Source organism: Neophocaena asiaeorientalis, unplaced genomic scaffold (genome assembly GCF_003031525.2).
Source record: "Neophocaena asiaeorientalis asiaeorientalis breed wild unplaced genomic scaffold, Neophocaena_asiaeorientalis_V1.1 scaffold211, whole genome shotgun sequence".
Lineage (NCBI taxonomy): Eukaryota > Metazoa > Chordata > Mammalia > Artiodactyla > Phocoenidae > Neophocaena > Neophocaena asiaeorientalis.
In genome coordinates, this window is record NW_020172824.1 from 1148126 (window position 1) to 1168706 (window position 20581).

The following is a 20581-nucleotide window of genomic DNA, read 5'->3' on the forward strand; positions in this document are numbered from 1 at the left end:
TAACTAAAGGTCAAATTCTCAGACACAAGAGGAAAAGCTTTTCTTAACCCTTCACCAACATATTAACATACCATACGTTCTTTTAATTGTCCAATCTTTGGTTTTCAAAATTTAGAGAGAAATAAACTTTGCCATTTAAAATGTAATTTTAAATTATTTCACGAGCTTGCTCATATCATTCAGGATTTATTCATGCTTTCACTCAGTCAAAAATGAGATTTTTACATGCCAGGTACAATGTTAAGCACTAAGAATACAGTGATGAACATGACAGAAATAGTTCCTCTCCTTACAAGATTTGAAATTTATCAGAAGAGATAAAAGAGTAAAAAGTCAATAACAATATAGTTTAAAAAATCCCTTGACAGAAGTTCAAAGTTATAATCATATTGAATCATACAGAATTATTTATATTTAAGAAAGAAAAGCATGCCAATACTCAGTTGTTTATATATATTTTAAATATTTTATTTTTTCTTATGTGTAACACTAATATTTATAAATAGCAAATTTATAAATTTTTTAGGATATTGACATTACCTGGACTCTAAACTCATGGGAATTTATGATAATTCCTTTTTGAGGGAACATTTACTCCCCATCCTTATATTTCTATCTTATTTGTGAGACTTTGGGAGAAGAAAGTGAGTGTGCTGACCTCTGCCCTTTCTGGGTTCTCCAAGGGCTACCTGTCCAGAGAGGGATGTATTCCAGTCTAGATCTCCATTAAGGAGTTTTTCTGGGTAGGTCCTGCCCTGTCTATAACACTGGGGCGGCGGGGAGGGCAAAAAGTTCAGTTCCAGGAAATAGCAGGAAGCTGATCTGTCTGAACACCCATGCTACAACCACCAATTCTGATTGTATCGATAATAAAACTGATATTTTGATTTCTACCTTCTGACTCTAATACCTATTTCTCAATTGGTTTAGAACATGGAAAGTGAAGAAAGAGATGTTATATATTGCTCTTCAAAAATTGCAGTACACTCTGAAACTGGCCAACAATTATCTATACTGTAATCTCATTCTGAATTACATATTGTCACAAGTCAGGTTGGCCAAGAAACCAGTTCTGAGATTTGCCTGCCTGACTTTTACTGGGGAGTTCTCTGAGAAGAACACCTGTGGGCGAGTGAAGGAAGCAGAATTGGGCAAAGAAGAGAGTTGAATTTTATGCAACTGCCAATCCCAAGGGAGGAGCTGTGATGGCCCATCGGAGTTGTCCCCAATTGAGGCAAGAAGTAGCTGGGAATTTGTACCCTAACATAGAGCAGTTATTGGCCCAGAGGATGGGCTGCCTCCAGGGATGGAGTGTAAGCTTGGAGGTGGCAGTTCTCTTTGGACAAAGGCAATTCCAGGGGAGAGACTCAACTATGATACAAATGCAGGCAACATTCCAGGCAGCTAGGGTAGTGAGTGTCTCATTTCTAAAGAGGAAGATCTGGGTGGCACACATAGCATCTACATTATGTGTGTACACAGCATTTAAAACGGGTACATTAGGATCATCCAAGTAAGCAACCACGATATTATCCAAAGGACCAGCTATGGCCTAAAATTACTGTATTATCCTGAACATTAACAGGATAATGGTAGTGTGAGCCTAAAAGCTGATACTGGTCATTGTCAAATGAAAGAAAAAAAATCGACCATTTTTCTACCGAAGTCGGAAAGCATAAATAGTATTATGATAACTGAGGTTCTGCCTGGTAATTATTTTCCTGTAGGTATGTTCAAGCAAACAAATACTCCCACTTATAATCCATATTTATGTAGGTATACCTTACTTCGTAGTTAAAAAAGTGAAGAGGCTGCATATAGATGCCTCATATTAGAAAACATAGAAAGTCTACCTCAGTTATCTCTTCTCTCATTACTAACCACCCCTCTTCCCAAGGTCTCTCCTTTCCAGTTAAGAAAATCTCCATTCTAATTAAGAAAATATATATACCAGAATCTATTAATGATTTTCTTAATCCAGCCTCCCCTTGCGCATGTCACACCTCACAATGAAAGATCTTTTGTTGTTAAAAGGAAATAGGAATTCCTGATATATTGAGGCCTTATTTCTCACCAATGTGAGGCTTACCAAGTGAAAAAACCTTTTGTTTTAACCCTTAGTGTTGAAAATCATTCTAAATACAGAAGTAGAATTTTCATCCTTGGTAATTCCCCTCATGAATTTACACATCATTTTGCAGATAATTAACTATTTCACAGAGGTTAGAGAAGGTTAAAAAAAAAAAACAAAAAACTTGTGCTGAAATCACTTCCAAGTATTAATTGTAAATCAAAAGAAAGACCCTTTGAAATTATGTTAGTCAACATGGAAATGGTAATAGTTTGCCTTCAATCTTTCAGGGATTTATCTCTTAAGTGAAACAAAATATGCCAGGACAAAATAGTCCCTACTGACTGTGAACTTTGTAAAGACTCACTGGTATGTAGGCTGGGGGCTGAAATGATTAACAACACTCAAAATAAGCTATTCTTCATAATAACCAGAAATGCCAACATAGGTTAAATAATATAAAGTATAGCAGTCATTAGCCTAGAATGCTTGCTTTTTATATAGTAATGCTTAATATTCAGATATAAGATGTCTGCTCTAACTTCTCAGATTAGGTATGAATTCAACAGTCAACAAAAAAAATCTCATGACTTCTTTTTCTTTGTCTTCACAGTTTGCATATTTTTAAAATTGAGATACAGCTGCTGTACAATATTATATAAGTTACAGGTGTACAAAAGAAAATCTCATGACTTTGACAGTTACCAAAGTGGTGGAAAACTAAAAATGCTATGGCTGGTTAATGAGGGCTAAACAGAAAGAGGTATCCACTCGCTGCTGAACAATGGCCATCAGGCCAAGACACAACAGCATCAAGAACCTTACCTTAATGCACAGGGAAGAATGATGGAAACAAGAAGAAAAAAAGCAAGATGACTGAAAAAAACAACAACAACAAAGGGCTAAACAGTGCACAGAAATAATAAGAAAATGGCAGATAGCTAACGGGACAATGGATTAAATTCAAGATGGGATAACAGAATGGGTAAGGCCATGATAGAGGAGCAAAAATAAAGTACTAACCGGAAAAGCAAATCTCTGAGGATGAATGTGTAGTGACACATATTACATCAGCTAGTTGAGACCTCCTATTAACTGTTATAACAGCTACTGGTCAACATAATGGGCAGGAGTCACCAATATATAGTGAGACTCTGTCCACTGTACACTTTACTAAGATCGGAGGGAGTAGGTTATATATTCTGAAATAGCTTCCTTTAAAAAAAACTTTTTTCAATTTTAAAATTTTAGTTGAATAAAATAAAGGCTCAAATTTACTTGAATTACCTAAAAAAAGATAGCTCCTTCAAAGTATTTCATTACTTAGCAATCCAGGTACATAAAATGATGCTATATACAAAGAGAGTAGTAACCATGTATGTTTAGCTCCCAATACAGGTGGTCTCTGTCTGCTCTTTTCTAAGGGTCAGCCTCACAATCTGACTTCCCCAGCAGACAATGAACTTCCCAGGAAAATCCTCAAGATAGCATCAAGTAGCAACTTTGGTCTCCACAGACTAGAGGGCAATCCAGAAGAGTAACATAAATATAGAAGATATATAGCTATTTATCATTATTTAACTTTAAAATATATACATAAGAGAATCCCTGTGTTTGAAAAAAACTCTCAAGGATTCATTATTACTTGCTATGTTCTTTGATTTGTATACATATTATGAAATTCATTTATGTTAATTTCTAGAGATGAATGCATCTTCTACAATTAGAAATTCACTAGGAACTTAAATACCATTCTGCTATTTCTGGCTTACCAACCTTTCCTCCCCTGCAACCAAAACTAGAAAATGTGATGCTGGGATGAGATGAAGCTTACACTCAGTAAGTATTAATTCTCTCACTTCAGCATCAATTCCACATTTAGAATTTTATAAGAATATAATTTACAAAAATCATCTTCTATGTTAAGATATCTAATATATCCATTTTAATGACATTAACATGGAATAGAAAAATACTCAATGTTTACTATACATATGCTATGTCACATAACTTTTAGTAAGCATGATTTGACCCATGTCATATCTGCCTCTGGATTACAATAAACCATATCATGGCAAAGTCTGACTGTGTTTTGAAATTGAATGTGGGGGGTGGGGGAGGACTGAGAGAGAAAAGCAGAAAGGGACAGAGGTCTGGAAAAGAGAGGGGAAGGAAGGGAGAGAGAAAAGAGAATCAGACTTAGATAAACCTTGAAGGTCAAATACTGAAGTCGAGGGAAGGAGCCATGTCTGATTCTTCTTTGTATCCTCCACACCAGCTAGCACAGTGCCTAAAATCACTGAGCGGTAATTCAGAAAATGTGCTGAATAAATCATTGAATGGAAAATTCTAACAAGAATTCACAGTGGGAAATTACACTCCTTACCCTTACAGTGGAGTACCTTTAGTTAAATTCTATATTATTTGCATATTAACAATTACACTCACTTTTGTATATATTAATTTTCATTTCCTGTGACTGTCCAGTCTTAGGATACTTCCTGAGGCAGGGGAGCAGCTGGTGGATTTCCTTTTGTTTTCCCTCCATCACTTCTGCCAGAAGGCTCTCAACACTGACTAGCCACTCAAAAGTTAACAGACTTCGGTAAATAATGATTAAAAAGTAAGGTCAGTTTTATGCTTTGTGGTTATCATGACGTGGGTCATCAGCATCTGTGAGAGCTACCAATATTTATTTATATATGTTGAAGCAACATGTAAAGATTGAAGTCTACCAGTGACCTTTCTAAATACAGATATCAATATTAAAATTTACAAGATAATATTTAACCCTTCAATCCATTATACAAGGTACTCGACTCTCACTTTTATTTCCAGGTCCTTAAGAGGAGGATCCTAGTGTTATTCATCTGTGTAGGGTCACTGCCTAGCACTGACCCTGCACAATGAATGAAATCTATGACAAAACAATGCATCATCAAACATAACTGGTATAATGTTATATCAATATTTAACCATAATTATTGTTTAAGTATTAGAATCTTAAAGCCATCTGACAGCGTTTGAGTTTAGGCATTTCAAAAAACAACTATATGAGGATAAATAAAAGTTTGTGATATGTAGGAGGAAAAGTAGAAACCTGAGAGATAAGCTTATTTAAAAAATAGTGGGGGGCTTCCCTGGTGGCACAGTGGTTGAGAGTCCGCCTGCCGATGCAGGGGATGTGGGTTCATGCCCCGGTCCGGGAGGATCCCACATGCCACAGAGCGGCTGGGCCCGTGAGCCATGGCCGCTGAGCCTGCGTGTCCGGAGCCTGTGCTCTGCAGCGGGAGAGGCCACAGCAGTGACAGGCCCACGTACCGCAAAAAAAATAAATAAATAAAATAAAATAAAAAAATAAAAAATAGTGGGGGAGGACAAATAAAAGACAAATTTAAAAAAAATAAACATGAGAAGAAAACAAGAGACTTCTATTTATAAACTAGATAGAAGTAATACTTAAAACAAATCATGTGTTCATTTGAAACCACAATAGATAAAAATATTGTCTAATTTTTAAATGTCAAGTTCACAGATAGAATGTGTAATGTAAAAACTCTAATCAAGCTAAGTGTTCCAGGAGCTATATTAAAGCACAGTTTAAACAACAAAATAAAATCCAGATTAGCATTCAGTAAAATAATTTTAAGTCATATGTAAAGACTGTAGATAATAGAATTTTACAAATTAATGCAAATCATCCTAAATTCTAGATAATTAAACATGTTTTATATGTCTTTGTGTGGAAACATTTTACAAATACACTACAAGTAAAGAGTTTTAAACAGTCATACCTGCAAAAGAGTTGTTCTATGGAGTTTCAGTGCCCCCTTTTGATGAATTTTAGCAAAGCATCCTGAACAATAATCTTCTCCACATTCAAGGCATACCTTAAAAGATATTGAAAAATCATACAGTCTTATAAAATATGACTTTGAGAAAATACTTGCATAAAAAATTCATTGCTCTCATCTTTACTTCTCCAATTACACACCTAGATGTCAGCTGAATTGAGAAGCCCAAGGAAACGGGCTTCTCAGTTAAGAGATGTAACTGAGTTTGTCTCAGTTAAGATGCAACTTTGAGAAAAATTAACTTATAAACTTCAACTACTCTCATAGCAAAATAAATATAATAGCTGTAAGTAGGTTTTAGATATATGTGTTAAGTGCATGTATGTATGTACAATTTCTGAATAAATCACTAAAAAAACGGCAACCTCAGATCAAACTTCTTAACCTGGTAAAAATTAACAGCAATATCTCTGGGTCAAAACTATTTCATTATGAGTTCTTTTATCTTTCTGTATTGATTTACATGACAAAATTAGTTTCAAAGGATGTGTATACTATTTGTCTCCAAAATTCCCCACAGTCTTCTTTGAACGGCACTACTTCACTGGTGATTCTCAAAATGTTGTTTTAAAGCATTCTTAGGAGATTACTCAAAGGAAAAAAAGTGTAAGAAAAAAAACTGGATGGATCTTCATCAACATGTCAGCAATGTTTATGATTGGTGAAATGATTACAGACAAGTGTATATTTGTCTTGCAAGTTCTCTACGGTGCTAAAATGTCATTCTTTAAATTTGCGGATAAGTTGGAAAATGTGATATATCTCTACCTATGATGGTGCCAAGCAAGGGTGAAAGTGAGAAAAGGAAATGGAATTTTTACTGCAAGAGTAATTACTACTGTGCAGACGTACAGCCACTCTAACACCCTTTACAGTATGATAAAAAAAAAATAGTGCAAATGGCTAGTAGCCCCCCTTTTCTTGAGTTTGGCCTAGGTTGAGAACATCCAGTAGTACAAATAAGAAAGCATGAGGCCTGGAGAGACAGTGTCAGAAAGTCTGTGCCAGGGAGCTCACACTCCCTTTAGCTCTCTTTCATTTCCTCTCCCTTTAGGGTGCCCACCACCCTTCTCCCCCTCCTTCCTCTCCCCTCTCTCAGGGTATAATAAGCATAAAGCAGCTGGGGCAGACTGGGGAGAGACAGACCGGGTTCTTCTGCCTTGTACGGGTCACTGGTGACCTGATGCTCAATTCAGTGACACTTCTCAAACTGTACCATGCATACAAATCTCCTGGGATTTCCTTACGGTGCACACGCTGGTTTGGGAAGTCTGGAATGGGACCCAAGATCGTGCATTCTAATAAGATCCCAGGTGACGCCCATGCAGCTGCTGGGTGCAGACCACACAGGGAGTAAGAATGCACTAGAGTGTATTGGATGAAGAAAAGGAGACTAAATTTAGGGGGGTATAAATTAGGAGTTTGGGATTAACAGATACACACTACTATATATAAAACAGATAACCAACAAGGACCTACTGTATAGCACAGAGAACTATTCTCAATATTTTTTTATAACCTATAAGGGAAAAGAATCTGAAAAAGAATATATATACAGGGCTTCCCTGGTTGGCGCAGTGGTTGAGAATCTGCCTGCCAATGCAGGGGACACGGGTTCGAGCCCTGGTCTGGGAAGATCCCACATGCCGCGGAGCAACTGGGCCCGTGAGCCACAACTACTGAGCCTGCGCGTCTGGAGCCTGTGCTCCGCAACGGTAGAGGCCGCGATAATGAGAGGCCCGCGCACCGCGATGAAGAGTGGCCCCCACTTACCGCAACTAGAGAAAGCCCTCGCACAGAAACAAAGACCCAACACAGCCAAAAATAACTTAATTATTTTTTAAAAAAAGAATATATATACATACATATATCTATCACTTTGCTGTATACCTGAAATTAACACAACATTGTAATTCAACTATATTTCAATAAAAATTAAATAAAACCCAATAAGAGTCCATTAATTTTTTAAAGTTGTATTGCAAGTTCCCACATGATGATGCAGTTACCTACAATAATGTAGCCATGTTTATTAAATATGAAATGATTAGGACAACACTCCAAAAATAGGTTAAAAGAGTAGGAAGTTGTATATAACTAAAATGAAACTAAAAAGGAAGGGTCAAATAACAATAACAATATCCACAACATTCAGGGAGCACTTACTCATTGTTCTAAGGGCTTCGTATGTTCCATCTCATTTAATTCTCACAATAACCCCATAAGGTTAGCATGACCATTGTACCTCCATTGTGAAGATGAGGCAACAAAGGAACATAATGATTGAGAATGTGTCCAGTCATACAGCTAATGGAGCCAGGATTTCAACCCCAGAGTCTGGTTCAAAGCTTAAGCTCTTACCCAAGACCCACATTACTAATAATCATTGACCATTAATTTCAGTATTAATCATTTATTAGAAAACCTTCATAAAATCTGCAACAAAATAAAGCCAAAATGTCAAGTGATTGCATGGTCTGGTATTTATCAAAATCCAAATTATTTTTCAAATGTGATTACAGCTACACAGAACTGGATTTATAATTTTAGTGGAAGAAAAATAAATACTATCCCTAGTACGGGAACTAATCCTAGCCTTTCAACTCCTGTTTCAAGAGCTATAGTCTCTTAGAGAAATGATGATACAAACATTATCTAAATCCATAATTTTTAAGTGAAAAATTAAAAGCTATAATTTCACATACACATATGGAAGTATTATTGTATTAACGTAGACTTCAAAATGTATTCTACAACATGCCAGCTAATATTTTAATGAATTTCTCATAAATGTTCGGCACCATTTTTACAATGTAATATAGAGGACTGAGAGTCAGTTTCAGCATATAATTCTAAGCCAAATATTTGCTAACAATAGACTTTCAATGAAAGTAGCCAAACAGATGTTATACTGGAAGATCAAAGCTGGAGTCACAGAGTAAGCTTATATATTTTGTTATACAAGCATATTTGGATTTAAATTGGGTTAAAATGACCACCAACTGGAAAATCTTTTTAGGTAGTTTGTATAACTGGCAGGAACATACTAAAAATGAGGATAAGGACGCCATTCCACCACAGATGCTTCTTTGACGATGGAGTACTAAAGTGCTGTTTTAGCAAATATCTTTTTAATTTGTTCAAGGTTAGATCACTTATGCTAAGCCTTCAGAATCCATTTGAGTTTAATTAAAGTATCCACATTTGCCAAATTAATATGTAATTTTTAACTATCCATTTCACTTTTGTTATGTAGAAACAGCCTAAAGCCACTGGAATTTCTTTTAAAAATAAGAAATCTGCAAACTTGGGGTTTTATTTTTACCACCAACATATATGAATGCAACATATATAAAATGTGCCAACAACAAAAGGCATACAATTTACTCTCTCTTCTCAGTGTGCTAGGCACAATGCTAAATACTTCACACGCATTAACCATTATCCTCAATAACTCTGAGGTCATTATACTACTGTTACCCGCTTTGTCCCATTTTACAAAGGAGAAGACAGAAACAAAAGAATTAAGTCATTTGCTGAAGTTCACATAGCTAACAACAGGTAAAGTTGAGACTCAAACCCCCAAAATGTAAGCTCTTACTCCCTACCTCCCATTCCTGTACAATTTTCCCTGATTAAGGTCCTGTCATAAGATATAGAAAGCTTGACTCTGATTATCCAGTCAGCATGACCATCTAGAATGATGGAAGCTAAGAACACAAGGTAACCTCAGAGTTCAACACTATAGAGTTCATTACATCTACCGAGCTTGAGTTTTTAAATAATTTTTGTGCTTTTAACAAATATCATGGGATATTATTTTCATTTCAGATCAAAGAACATCTTTTCTTAAAATCTTAGTAAATTCTTTAAGAATGGTTAGGGCCTAAACCCTGACTTCTATTTACAACAGTTTTCAGGCAAATCAGTTTTGTAATCACTGCACACTTCATCACTCCCATCTGCTTTCCAGCCAAGGCACATGCCATTTATACTGTCCGGGAATGTCCTTTGCTTGCTTTTCCTTCTCTCTGGAAAAACAGATCCTTTATTTCCAAGTCAAATCTTATCTACATATGCCATATTGTTTGAACTCCATGGCCTTTAAAAAGTGCTCAACATAGAAGAGGATTAATAAGAAATATTAACTCATAGCTCCTATGCAAATACTTTTTCAGATCATGAACAGTGGAATCCAACAATTCAATTCTGCCATAAGACCCTTTTAGCTTTCATACTTCAAACTTCAGGAATATTAGCATTTGTTTATATTTTCTTAACTTTTCTGGATAGGTATAACTTGTTAAAATTCCACCATCATATCAAGTAAGGAGAAAAATAGTATGATGTATGATGTAAAAGTAAGAGCATTATTCCAAGAGCCAGGGTTTTACATTTAATATTATTAGTGCTTTATTAGACTTAAAGCACTCTAACTCTCTGAGCTCAGTTAAAACTGCCATGAAATAAGGCTAGTAATACAATCTTAAACCAGAAGTGATTATAACTAAATTCTCTGAAATTTAATAAATATTAGTTATAGTGATCCACAAACATTAGTTATAATCAAATTCTTTGGGGGAAAACTGCTTCCTAGGTATGTATAATATTTTAATTGCAAAATATATTGGATATCTTCCTTTCAGTTAGCTTCAATGATAACAGTGTTTTCAATAACAGAAACGCTTTAAAGAAATGACTCATTCAACAAACATTTGCTGAGTACCTATTAAATTGCAGGCATAATTCAAGGTGGTAAGCACACAGCAGGGAACAAAAGTAAATCCCTACTCTCATGAAATTTACATTGTGGGTGAGTGGAAAATAAACAAATAAACATACACTAAAGGGTGATAAATGTTATGTAGATGAATGAGGCAGCTTCACAAAACTATAGAGTCATCTCAGTCATCTCATGCTATTTTATAAAGAGCTGTTAGGACAGGCAATGTTTGAGTTGACCTTTATTGATATGAGGAGACCTTGGGGGGGGAGAAAATTTGATGGGGAAATATTAAGAGTTGAATTTTGAACACACTAAATTAGTGATTTTGGTTAGAAATCCAAGTAGAAGTGTTGATTAGGCAGTCTGAGTTGAAAGTTCAGGGGAGAGATATGAGTTAAAGATGTAAATTTGGGAACCATCAAACTAAAGATGGGCTTTAAAGCCAAGAGAGTAGATGAAACTACCTAAAGAACAAGTATAAACAGACTAGAGAAGAGGCCTGAGGACTAAGCCCTGTGGCACTCCAACGTTAAGGGGTCAAGAATACAGAAAAACAACAAAGCCCTACACAGAAAAATACATACCATACGATTCCATTTATATAAATTTCAATAGGTTTAGCACCACTACATGTATGCTGCTAAAAGTCAGAATAGTAGTTGGTTTTGTAGTGGGAGTTAATTGGAAAAGGCACAAGGGAACCTTCTGGGGTATTCTATTATCTTGATGGGGGTGTATACATTTAAGATTTGTCCATTTCACAGTAGGTAAATTATACCTCAATAAAAAAAGAGAGAGAGAGAGAGAGAGAGACAATGGGAGGAGATAATGTGATGACAGCAAGTGTAGACAACTCTTTAGAAATGTTACTAAAAGGGGTACAGGGGGAGATGTGGGGACCAAAGAAGAATTTCTGTTCCAGTTTTGGTTCGGAAATACTGCATGTTCTTGTGCTGATAGGCACGATCCAAGGGAGAGAGGACAAAAGTTAGGTGGTGTCTTTAAACAAGAATGAGAGGATGAGATTCAGGGCATCGTGTAGCATTAGCCTTTCCTGGCAGCCTGCACACTTCACCCTTAGTAATGATCATGAAGAAAAAGACATGGCTACCAAGCAGGTTAAGTCGGGACAGGTGTATGAGCCCGTGTGAAAGTCTGATCTTACTCCAGTGTACATACTAGCAGAGCGGCTTTGTTCTCACACTGCCCACAAACCTTCCCTTTTATCTTGGGTTTTTCATGTTCAGAAGAATTTGCCATTTTATAATTAGATGGTTGTTTCACTGGCTCTGAAAGGGAAAAAAAAGACCAATCACATTAAAATACAATGTTCAGTTTTCTGATTGATAAAGGAAATTATGCACATTTCTAAATTCTCAAACAGTATATAAATATTAGTTGCCCAATAAGAATGGCATGTAGCCAAGTCTAATCTTCCCAGTAGACTAGGGAGCCCACAGTCCCCCTCCCACCCACTGTGACCACAGGGCCACACATATCCACCCATATCCATTCTGCTGTAAATTCAGTTGAACTGGACATGTAAAATTACAGATGTTAAAAACTATGCTTTGGATAGAATTCCCATAGTCTTCTGCCCCATCTCTGGATCAAACTAAAGCCCACACAGAACAACTTCTATAATAAATGTTATATATATTTCTATAATTTGTTCTATCAAATTATCTTAACTATCCAAATTAAATGTTTATCCTCTATTTTAAAAATCTTATTTCTTTTAGAAGTACTGTAAATTCAAATTTTATTTTTGGTTTTTGCTATTTTCAAATAATGTATTAAAATATAAAGCAATTTTCAATATTCATTTAATTTCCCAGAGTAAAATTTCAATCTATGATTTTATACTGCTAAAATTTTCTTCCTAGAGTTTAAGGAACAATGCTATGAAAGTCCTCACTTTTCAAAAATACTATTATTTTGATCATATTCTAAGTTGATTTTTGACATAAAATAAGCACCCCTCCCCAAAATACAGATAAAATATATTTTGAGTATCAAAGATAAAGAGTCACCATTTTGGGGTTTAGAATCTTTATGCTGCATGAACAGTTCTAGTACTTAAATTTTCTATGTAATTCAAATGTAAAAAAAAGAAATTATACCTTCAGCATCTAATAATACAATGGTAAACTGTTTACCTTGAAGCTGCTCCTTCAGTAATTTTAATTTTACTTTTCCAGCAGAAAGCTGTATTAATAAAATAGATATTGTATGTCAGGTATACAAACTCAAATAAAGTTTAAGTTACTAATAAAAATATTATAAAGCCATAACATTTTGGTGCATCTTGAACAAAACAAACATTTTGAAAGAATAATATGAGATCTTTAATGCATATATAGGAATTTTAATTAAATCAAGAGAAAATTCATAAAAGAAAAATATATTTTGGAAATATATATAAACCAGTTTTTTTTTTAATGTCACAAATTATCTTTAAACAAAAATTACATATCACCATGAAATGATTTTAGGAAAGCATTGGAATTCAGATATTGTGAAGGCTCAGTAAGCCTTTTCTATCTCTGATCTTTCTGAAACACACAAAGCCTAATATTTGTGTAGACTGAATCTAAGCTGAATTCTGACTAAGCTATTCTGCTCACATAACTGTAGAAGCTAATATTATTATCTTAATTGCCCAAATCAGAGAACCACGTTTAAGCATCATAGGCATAACCTTCAAATATATTATTTGTGATCCCTGACTTTCCCAAGTTGTAGCCAAAAAAATTGAGTAAGTAACAATTATGGATAGGTATTTCAAATAAATAATCACTTAAAATCCTTGGATCTTAAGAGTTTAAGAAACAAAACAGACTCTCCAATTGCACATACTTGCCTTGGTCTTATTAAAACCAACGTCTGAAGTACACAGACATTCACGGAGCATGGCACACACTTATACACACACTGTCAATTCATGCCTCATTTTCAATTTGCATGCTCAATTGCCCAATTTGTACATGAGAATATGAGAATAATGGTTGCCTCTATGTCTATGGCTGTACCAACTGCAGTCATCTTTGAAAATTTAGGCCTAATTATTTTCAGTGAATCTAGTGCTTTTGCTTCAAAAGGGCATTTGTTTGCTCCCATTCTTTAAGGAGCTGCTGAAATGCTATGTACCAAACACAGCAGACAAGAGAATAGAATTGAAATAATCAATTTTTATGTGAACCACACTTTTATTTTTAAACTGGCAGTGTTGTACAAGTTACAGATAATTTAATCCTATTTTTTATAACCAAATTATCCAATACTATTACCTTAATGATACATCTGAATTGCAACATGATCTATGTGTTTATAGGCTACCTGGGCAGAATGCATATACCAAAGCAAAATGAATTCATTACTAGGGACATGTTATACTTTGTTCTTGTTACTGTGAATAATATTTTTCTGCTCTATGAATATAGCCATATTTACTTCATATGAATCAAACTGTATACAAATATTTCAATGAACAAACTGCTAGCTTACTATTTTTAGGCAAATAGAATTTCCTCCTAAGTCTGATTTTTATCTGTTGGGGAAAGAGATGAGGGTGGAGTAGGGTTGGACCAGGGATACACACACACACAGGCAAACACCATAAAGATATATGGATATGCATATGTGTGTATATATAAAACACCAGGAATTCAATATACTGAAGCCTATACCTTATTAACCCACTTATGACTCCACAAGGAGATGCTAAAGGGGTCCTATCAGGAGTCAGGGCAGCTTAGTGTCTCTACCACGCAGACATATCATCTGGGCCCTTGGGGTCAGACTACGTTGTATTCATCGGCCTCCCTGGCATTCACAAATGCCTCCATCCTGCCACTAATGTCCTAATCCACCATGCTGGGCCCACACTCCTTCCACAAGCCACCTTTTCAAATATCCTCATTCTTAATCCAATTAGCTACTCAACCTTTGCCATTCTCCACTACTTGTCCTTCCGTCCAGGCTGCTCTGCCCTTCCATGAAGCCCTTATTAAAGAGTCCTTTATCTTATGCCTTAAAAATTTCCTTAAAATATCTCTTCCAAAAGTTCACAGTAACTGGACCCACCTTTCCTCACACTCAACCTTCTCCACAGAACTCTCCAGAGGAAAGAGCTCCATTTCTACCCCCTTTCACTCACCAGGAGAGAAGGAAAATGTTCTCCCTGTTTGCTCCCCAGTGCTGCTTCCAGAATACTGGTCCGCTTTCACCAATACGTGAAGTTGCCTCTACTGAAGGTCCCCACCATCCACTTACCACCTTTATCAATACCCAGGATCCTCTTCCACCTGAAACCTCAGCAGTCTGTTCAGTATTTCTCTCCAGCACATTTCTGGGTGATGATCGTGGAGACTTTACTGTCCATGTTCACCTGATATCCTGATGCTGAAAACCCTCCGACGTGCTGACTACTATGAACATCTAAGTGCCTCCTCAGCCACCTGACCATTATGACCAAACCTTGGACCTAAGCAGCAATCTGAATGGCCATACTTTCAAAATCCCAAACTCAGAGTTTCTCAGTGCAAACTGCAATCTCCTTACCTCCTTCCTCTTAGACCTCCCATTATCTACCAACCATTGTGATGAAATAATAGCAACTGGGTCCCCTACAAATCCATGCTGAATAAGCCCTGTGGGCTCTTATGGCTCTTCAGCAATCCATTCATCCATTTGCTACTAAACCTCAAACATGATTCTCACATTATTTGGCTACTCCAAATCTTCTCCATTCCAAAAACCTCAGATCCACCCCGTTTCCTTTCCTTAATCTGAACAGATGATCTTGCCTTCAAATTTACTAAGAATGTCAAGGTCTTCCTATTAGTATTTTTCCACAGCTTCCTGCCTTACCGCCTGTCGAAAACAACCTCTAAAAATGTACCTTTACTGCCACCTGTTTTCTCTTCCATTTTTCTTGTCTCAGAGAAAATGTGCCCTCCTTCCCCTGGCCAGGCTCTCCTCAAGGAGCTACCTCTTCAAAGCCCTCAGCAACTGGCACCTCTCTCATTTGAATCTTCAATCTTTCTTCCACTAGTGAATCTATCCCTCAGCTACAGATTGGCTCACATCTTCCCCATGATTCTAAATATATATATATATACACATATATATATATATATATATATACACACACAGTATTTATATATATAGTATTTGTTTATATATTTTTGTATTATATATATAAAGTCTCCTTGATCCTATTAAAGCCTTGAGAGATCACCCTCTGTCCTCATGTTTACTGAAACTTTAGCCTTTACTCATTGCCACCTGCCTTTCTTTTTCAACCACTTGAAATATATTTTTACATCTGATAACAATCCAACCATCAAATCAAATTTATTGTTTTTAAAAATTCTCATTCTCCGTAAATAAACATTTTAATGTGATTTTCAGTTAATATTACAATTGGTTTCACACATATTATCTCACACCTTGCTCAAAACTCTGTGGAGTAGTCAGCAAGTACTGTTATGCATGTTTACAAATATGGTAACAGTAGCCCAAGAAAGGTTACATCATTTGTTTAAAATCACAAAGCTAATGAGATGAGTCAGGATTTTAATCTATATAGTCTACCAAAGGGTTTCTTGTTCTTGGTACCACTGACATTTTAGGCCAAATAATTCTTTGTCGTGAGGTCTCCCCAGTGCATTGTAGAATGTTCAGCAGCACCCCTGGCTTGTAGCCACTACACACCATTAATCAAAAAAATCCCTCTCAGTGGTGATAACTAAAAATGTGTCCAGACATTGCCAAATGTCTCCTGGGGGACAAAATTGCCACCTGTTGAGAAACACTGCTAAAACTAAACCCAACTTTTTCATTACGAATACATCAATCAAGGTTGACTTCTCCATTTTTTTTCTAAAAATGTCCTCCTTTACTTTCATCTCCTATGAAATTACATTACTTTGACTCTATTTCTCCCATTATTTCTCTTCTCAGGCTCCCTTTACTGGAGAGCTGGCAAATTATCTTAGAACTAGCCTGAAAGCCTGCATTTCAAATCTTGGCCCTGACCCTTGACGTGAGCAAGTTATTTAACTTTTTTGATGTTAAATTACTTCATTTGTGGAACTGGAAAAAATAACAACTGCCTCTTAAGAGTGATATAAGCACTTAATGAGATGTAACAGGAAAAGCACTGTTGACTGGTATAAAACAGATAGTGAATAAATATTCAAGTTCTCTTTGCCTCCATATTCTCTGGGCTTTATCCTTCATACCTGCCCTTTATCCTTTACACCTTTCTTATCCTTTTTATAAATTCTTAGAGAGCACATTTACCCTCTCAGCTTCAACTAACACATGAGAATGCAAACAAAACTCTGAAATCTTTGAAATTTGCTAAGAGAGTAGAACTTAAATGTTTTTATTTAAAAAAAAACAAGGTAAATATGGATGTGTTAATTAACTCGATAGAAGGAATTCACTTACAATGTATATGTATATCAAATCACCGTGCTGTACACTTTAAATATCTTACAACTTTACTTGTCAATTATACAATAAAGCTGGGAAAAGAAAGTAAGAGAAGGAGGGTAGAAGGGAGGGAGAGAAGGAGGAAGCCAACTATCTAGCTCTAAATCTAAACACCAGAACTTTTCTTTCCAGCTCCTTTATTTTTCTATCTCCTAGGCAATTCATCCTGGAATACCAGTTATATATTTGACTTCTTCTTTTCCTTTCTCACTGTGTTTTGGGTCCATGTTTCCTTTATATTTCTTCTGCTACGTTCTCATTCAGACTCTTCTCATCTGACCTTTTAATAGACTTATAAATAGTCTCTCTGCTTCTATATCAGTGGCCTCCAAAGTAGCATGTATGCATGCCTGAGGGAGCTCGGAAAAGATCAAAGAGAAGAAAAGAAGCATCTATTCATGTTTATATCATCCTTGATTAATTTCCATATTTTGTTTTACAATGAACATGACATATTAGTATGTATATGAATAAATTATATTTATAAGTAGATAAAAAATTCATGGATAGAAAGTCCATTCTCAAAATATATTCTTTTTTTTTTTTTTTTTTTTTTTAGATCTTCCCAGACCGGGGCACGAACCCGTGTCCCCTGCATCAGCAGGTGGACTCTCAACCACTGCACCACCAGGGGAGCCCTCAAAATATATTCTTTATTGCTGTGGTACATGATCAAAAGAGTTTGAATATCATTTGCTCTAAACTCTACTTATATAAACTTCAAATGCACTGGATATCAACAAGATCAACCATCATACATCATTACCTTAAACTTGCTACTCTCCTGCTTCAAAGTTGTCAGGGAATTCTATTCACCCAGTGAAAAAGTCAACACTCCTGAGTCTGGTATTCAGGCCTCCTACCCTCCTGCCCAATCTTATTTCTACTCCCACCTTCTGTAACTCCCCAACCCCTCATGCTTTCATCATCAATTATGAGGTTTATGGGAATGGGCATTATGACTTATTCATCACTTTTCCTTACAAATATATCTAGTACACTCTCAAATATTTGTAGAGCTAAACTAGTATTTCCCAAGCACAAATACACTACAGGGCAAAAATTACATAGTGAGTTTTCCTATAAATATTTACATATGTGCATCATCTTTTACATTAGGTAAGGATATCCTTGAGAACAAGGATAATTCAGTATAAGACAAAGAAGCATTAATAAATGCTATTAATAAATAGCAGGGCTTCCCTGGTGGCGCAGTGGTTGAGAGTCCACCTGCCGATGCAGGGGACACGGGTTTGTGCCCCGGTCCGGGAAGATCTCACATGTCGCAGAGCAGCTGGGCCCGTGAGCCATGGCCGCTGAGCCTGCGTGTCCGGAGCCTGCTGCTCCACAACGGGAGAGGCCACAACAGTAAGAGGCCCGCGTACCGCAAAAATAAATAAATAAATAGCATTAATAAATGCTATTGAATAAATAAATCAATAATCACAGAGTCAGCACTTTTAATATATTTACAACAACATCTAAAGTATGGAACACTGTCTCAGAAAGATAATGAAAAATGCAAAGTGGATTATAAAACTTTTAATGCAAAAATTAAAGAAACATATCTCAGTAAGAGAATGACACTAAAGAATAAAATGCCTTTTCTAAGCCAAAAATGTTAGAAGTGCCAAGATGTCTGTAGATGCCAACCGACCCAATGAAAGTTTAATGATAGGTATATAAAAAAGAAAAAGCTATAGAAGTTAAAACTTACAAAGTCACAGATTTTGTACTAAAGAATCCAGAAGCAAAACAGTTTTCTTTACATAAGGACACTCATTTGCCTTTAACCTTAAATATTATGTAATGTTATATTTTACAATACACAGTAAAGATAAAGCAATTCTATGGCTGGGGAATTTTAAAGCATTTTCCCTTGGGTATCTTCACATATGGAATCAACAGTTTATGAATAATTATTATTCCAGCAGAACATAAATACATTAAATAAATGTGATATAACAAAAAGGCAGAAAAAAGTCTGTCCTTTGTTATATCTAATAATTTTGCTTTCACCTTAATATAGAACTACATAGTTCTATTTCACATACTAAAAACCAGAACTGAACTGAATGGAAAAATTCAGTTTAGAAAATTCACCTGAAGATGAATTTTTAAAAATCAACTTTCAGATGAAAAACAAAAACATATCTGAATAGTGAAAGTTGCATATTAGCCCATAAAATACAATTGAAATCCAATAACATGCAAACTTGTTAAAACAAGAATAGGAGGTTCTTAAGTATGGAAGGGAATGCAAGATCTGAAAAAATAATTTATATCTTCTCAGCAAACTGCCTAAGAATCAAATGGTATTTTCTTACCTTAATAACATTTCCTTTATTTTGTGACATCATGCATGATTGATTACCCAATCTGCCCACTTGTGCAGATTTCCAGCGACATCCACTTGACCTTCAATATATATGAACAGAAGACAAAATGTAATTACTAAATATATTTCTCCTTTTAATGAAAACAAATATATTTTCCCTGTTTCAGAAAATGGAAATTCAGTTGTTAACATTTAACAGACCACCACAAAATGAAAATGAAATATCAAGAATGCCACAATATCCTCAGTAATTCTAAAATATAGCTCTGTTATATTTGGAATTTTTGAGAAGAAATGAATAAAAGTGAAATGTCCAAACACAGATGAAGAATTTCATTTTTTAGACATTTACAATGACTAAAGATAGCTTTACTGATTTATAGGAAATGTTACAGATTGTCATGCAGTTTTAAAAGCTAAGTGTTCACAAATGCAAAGAGAAAAAGGAAGCAAAACAAGACCCCCCAAAATTCAGCAGATCTACTATGTGATGAATTCCTATTAAGACTTCAAATTAGCTCCCACAGCAAAAGGTAACAGAGCTTTCAAAGAAGGCAAACTGTTTCGCTTTACAGTTTTCAAAGTACTTTTATTTGAGCCTCACAAAATCTTTTGAAGTCAACAGAGCAGGGAGGCCAATTCCCATTTTAAATAATAATGAGAGAAAAACTTGCCCAAAGCCACAGAAATAATAAATCATAAAACCAAGATTGGATAACCAGACTTTCCGTCTTCCTGACCAGTGACTAGCAGGTTCTCATTCCGGCTGTGACATTTACTATCTGTGTGACCTTAGAAAAGCATTTAACTATTCTGAAAACCCAGTCAAGCTTTAGAACATTTTTGAAAACATCTAGAAAAGGTTCCTCAACTAATGAACATTTACTCTTGGGGGCTGCTTTCAGGAACTCTGATTCACAGATATATTCATGATCCACTGAGAAGCCCAAACTAAATCCAAATTAGTGAAGGTTTAAAAAAATAAGAAAGAGGGCTTCCCTGGTGGCGCAGTGGTTGGGGGTCTGCCTGCCGATGCAGGAGACGCGGGTTCGTGCCCCGGTCCAGGAGGGTCCCACATGCCGCGGAGC

General features: G+C 35.8%; 1 protein-coding gene across 1 annotated transcript in view; it reads right to left on the reverse strand.

Annotated features, from left to right (window-relative positions):
• The window catches only part of ZBBX (zinc finger B-box domain containing), a 112005-nt gene that overhangs the window by 79273 nt on the left and 12151 nt on the right, over positions 1 to 20581 (reverse strand). The window contains exons 4-7 of the mRNA XM_024741894.1: positions 19483 to 19573; positions 12811 to 12859; positions 11831 to 11940; positions 5866 to 5961 (exon numbers count right to left, since the gene is read on the reverse strand). Of these exons, the coding sequence (XP_024597662.1) occupies positions 5866 to 5961; positions 11831 to 11940; positions 12811 to 12859; positions 19483 to 19573 (346 nt within the window). The remainder of the gene's footprint in view (positions 1 to 5865; positions 5962 to 11830; positions 11941 to 12810; positions 12860 to 19482; positions 19574 to 20581) is intronic.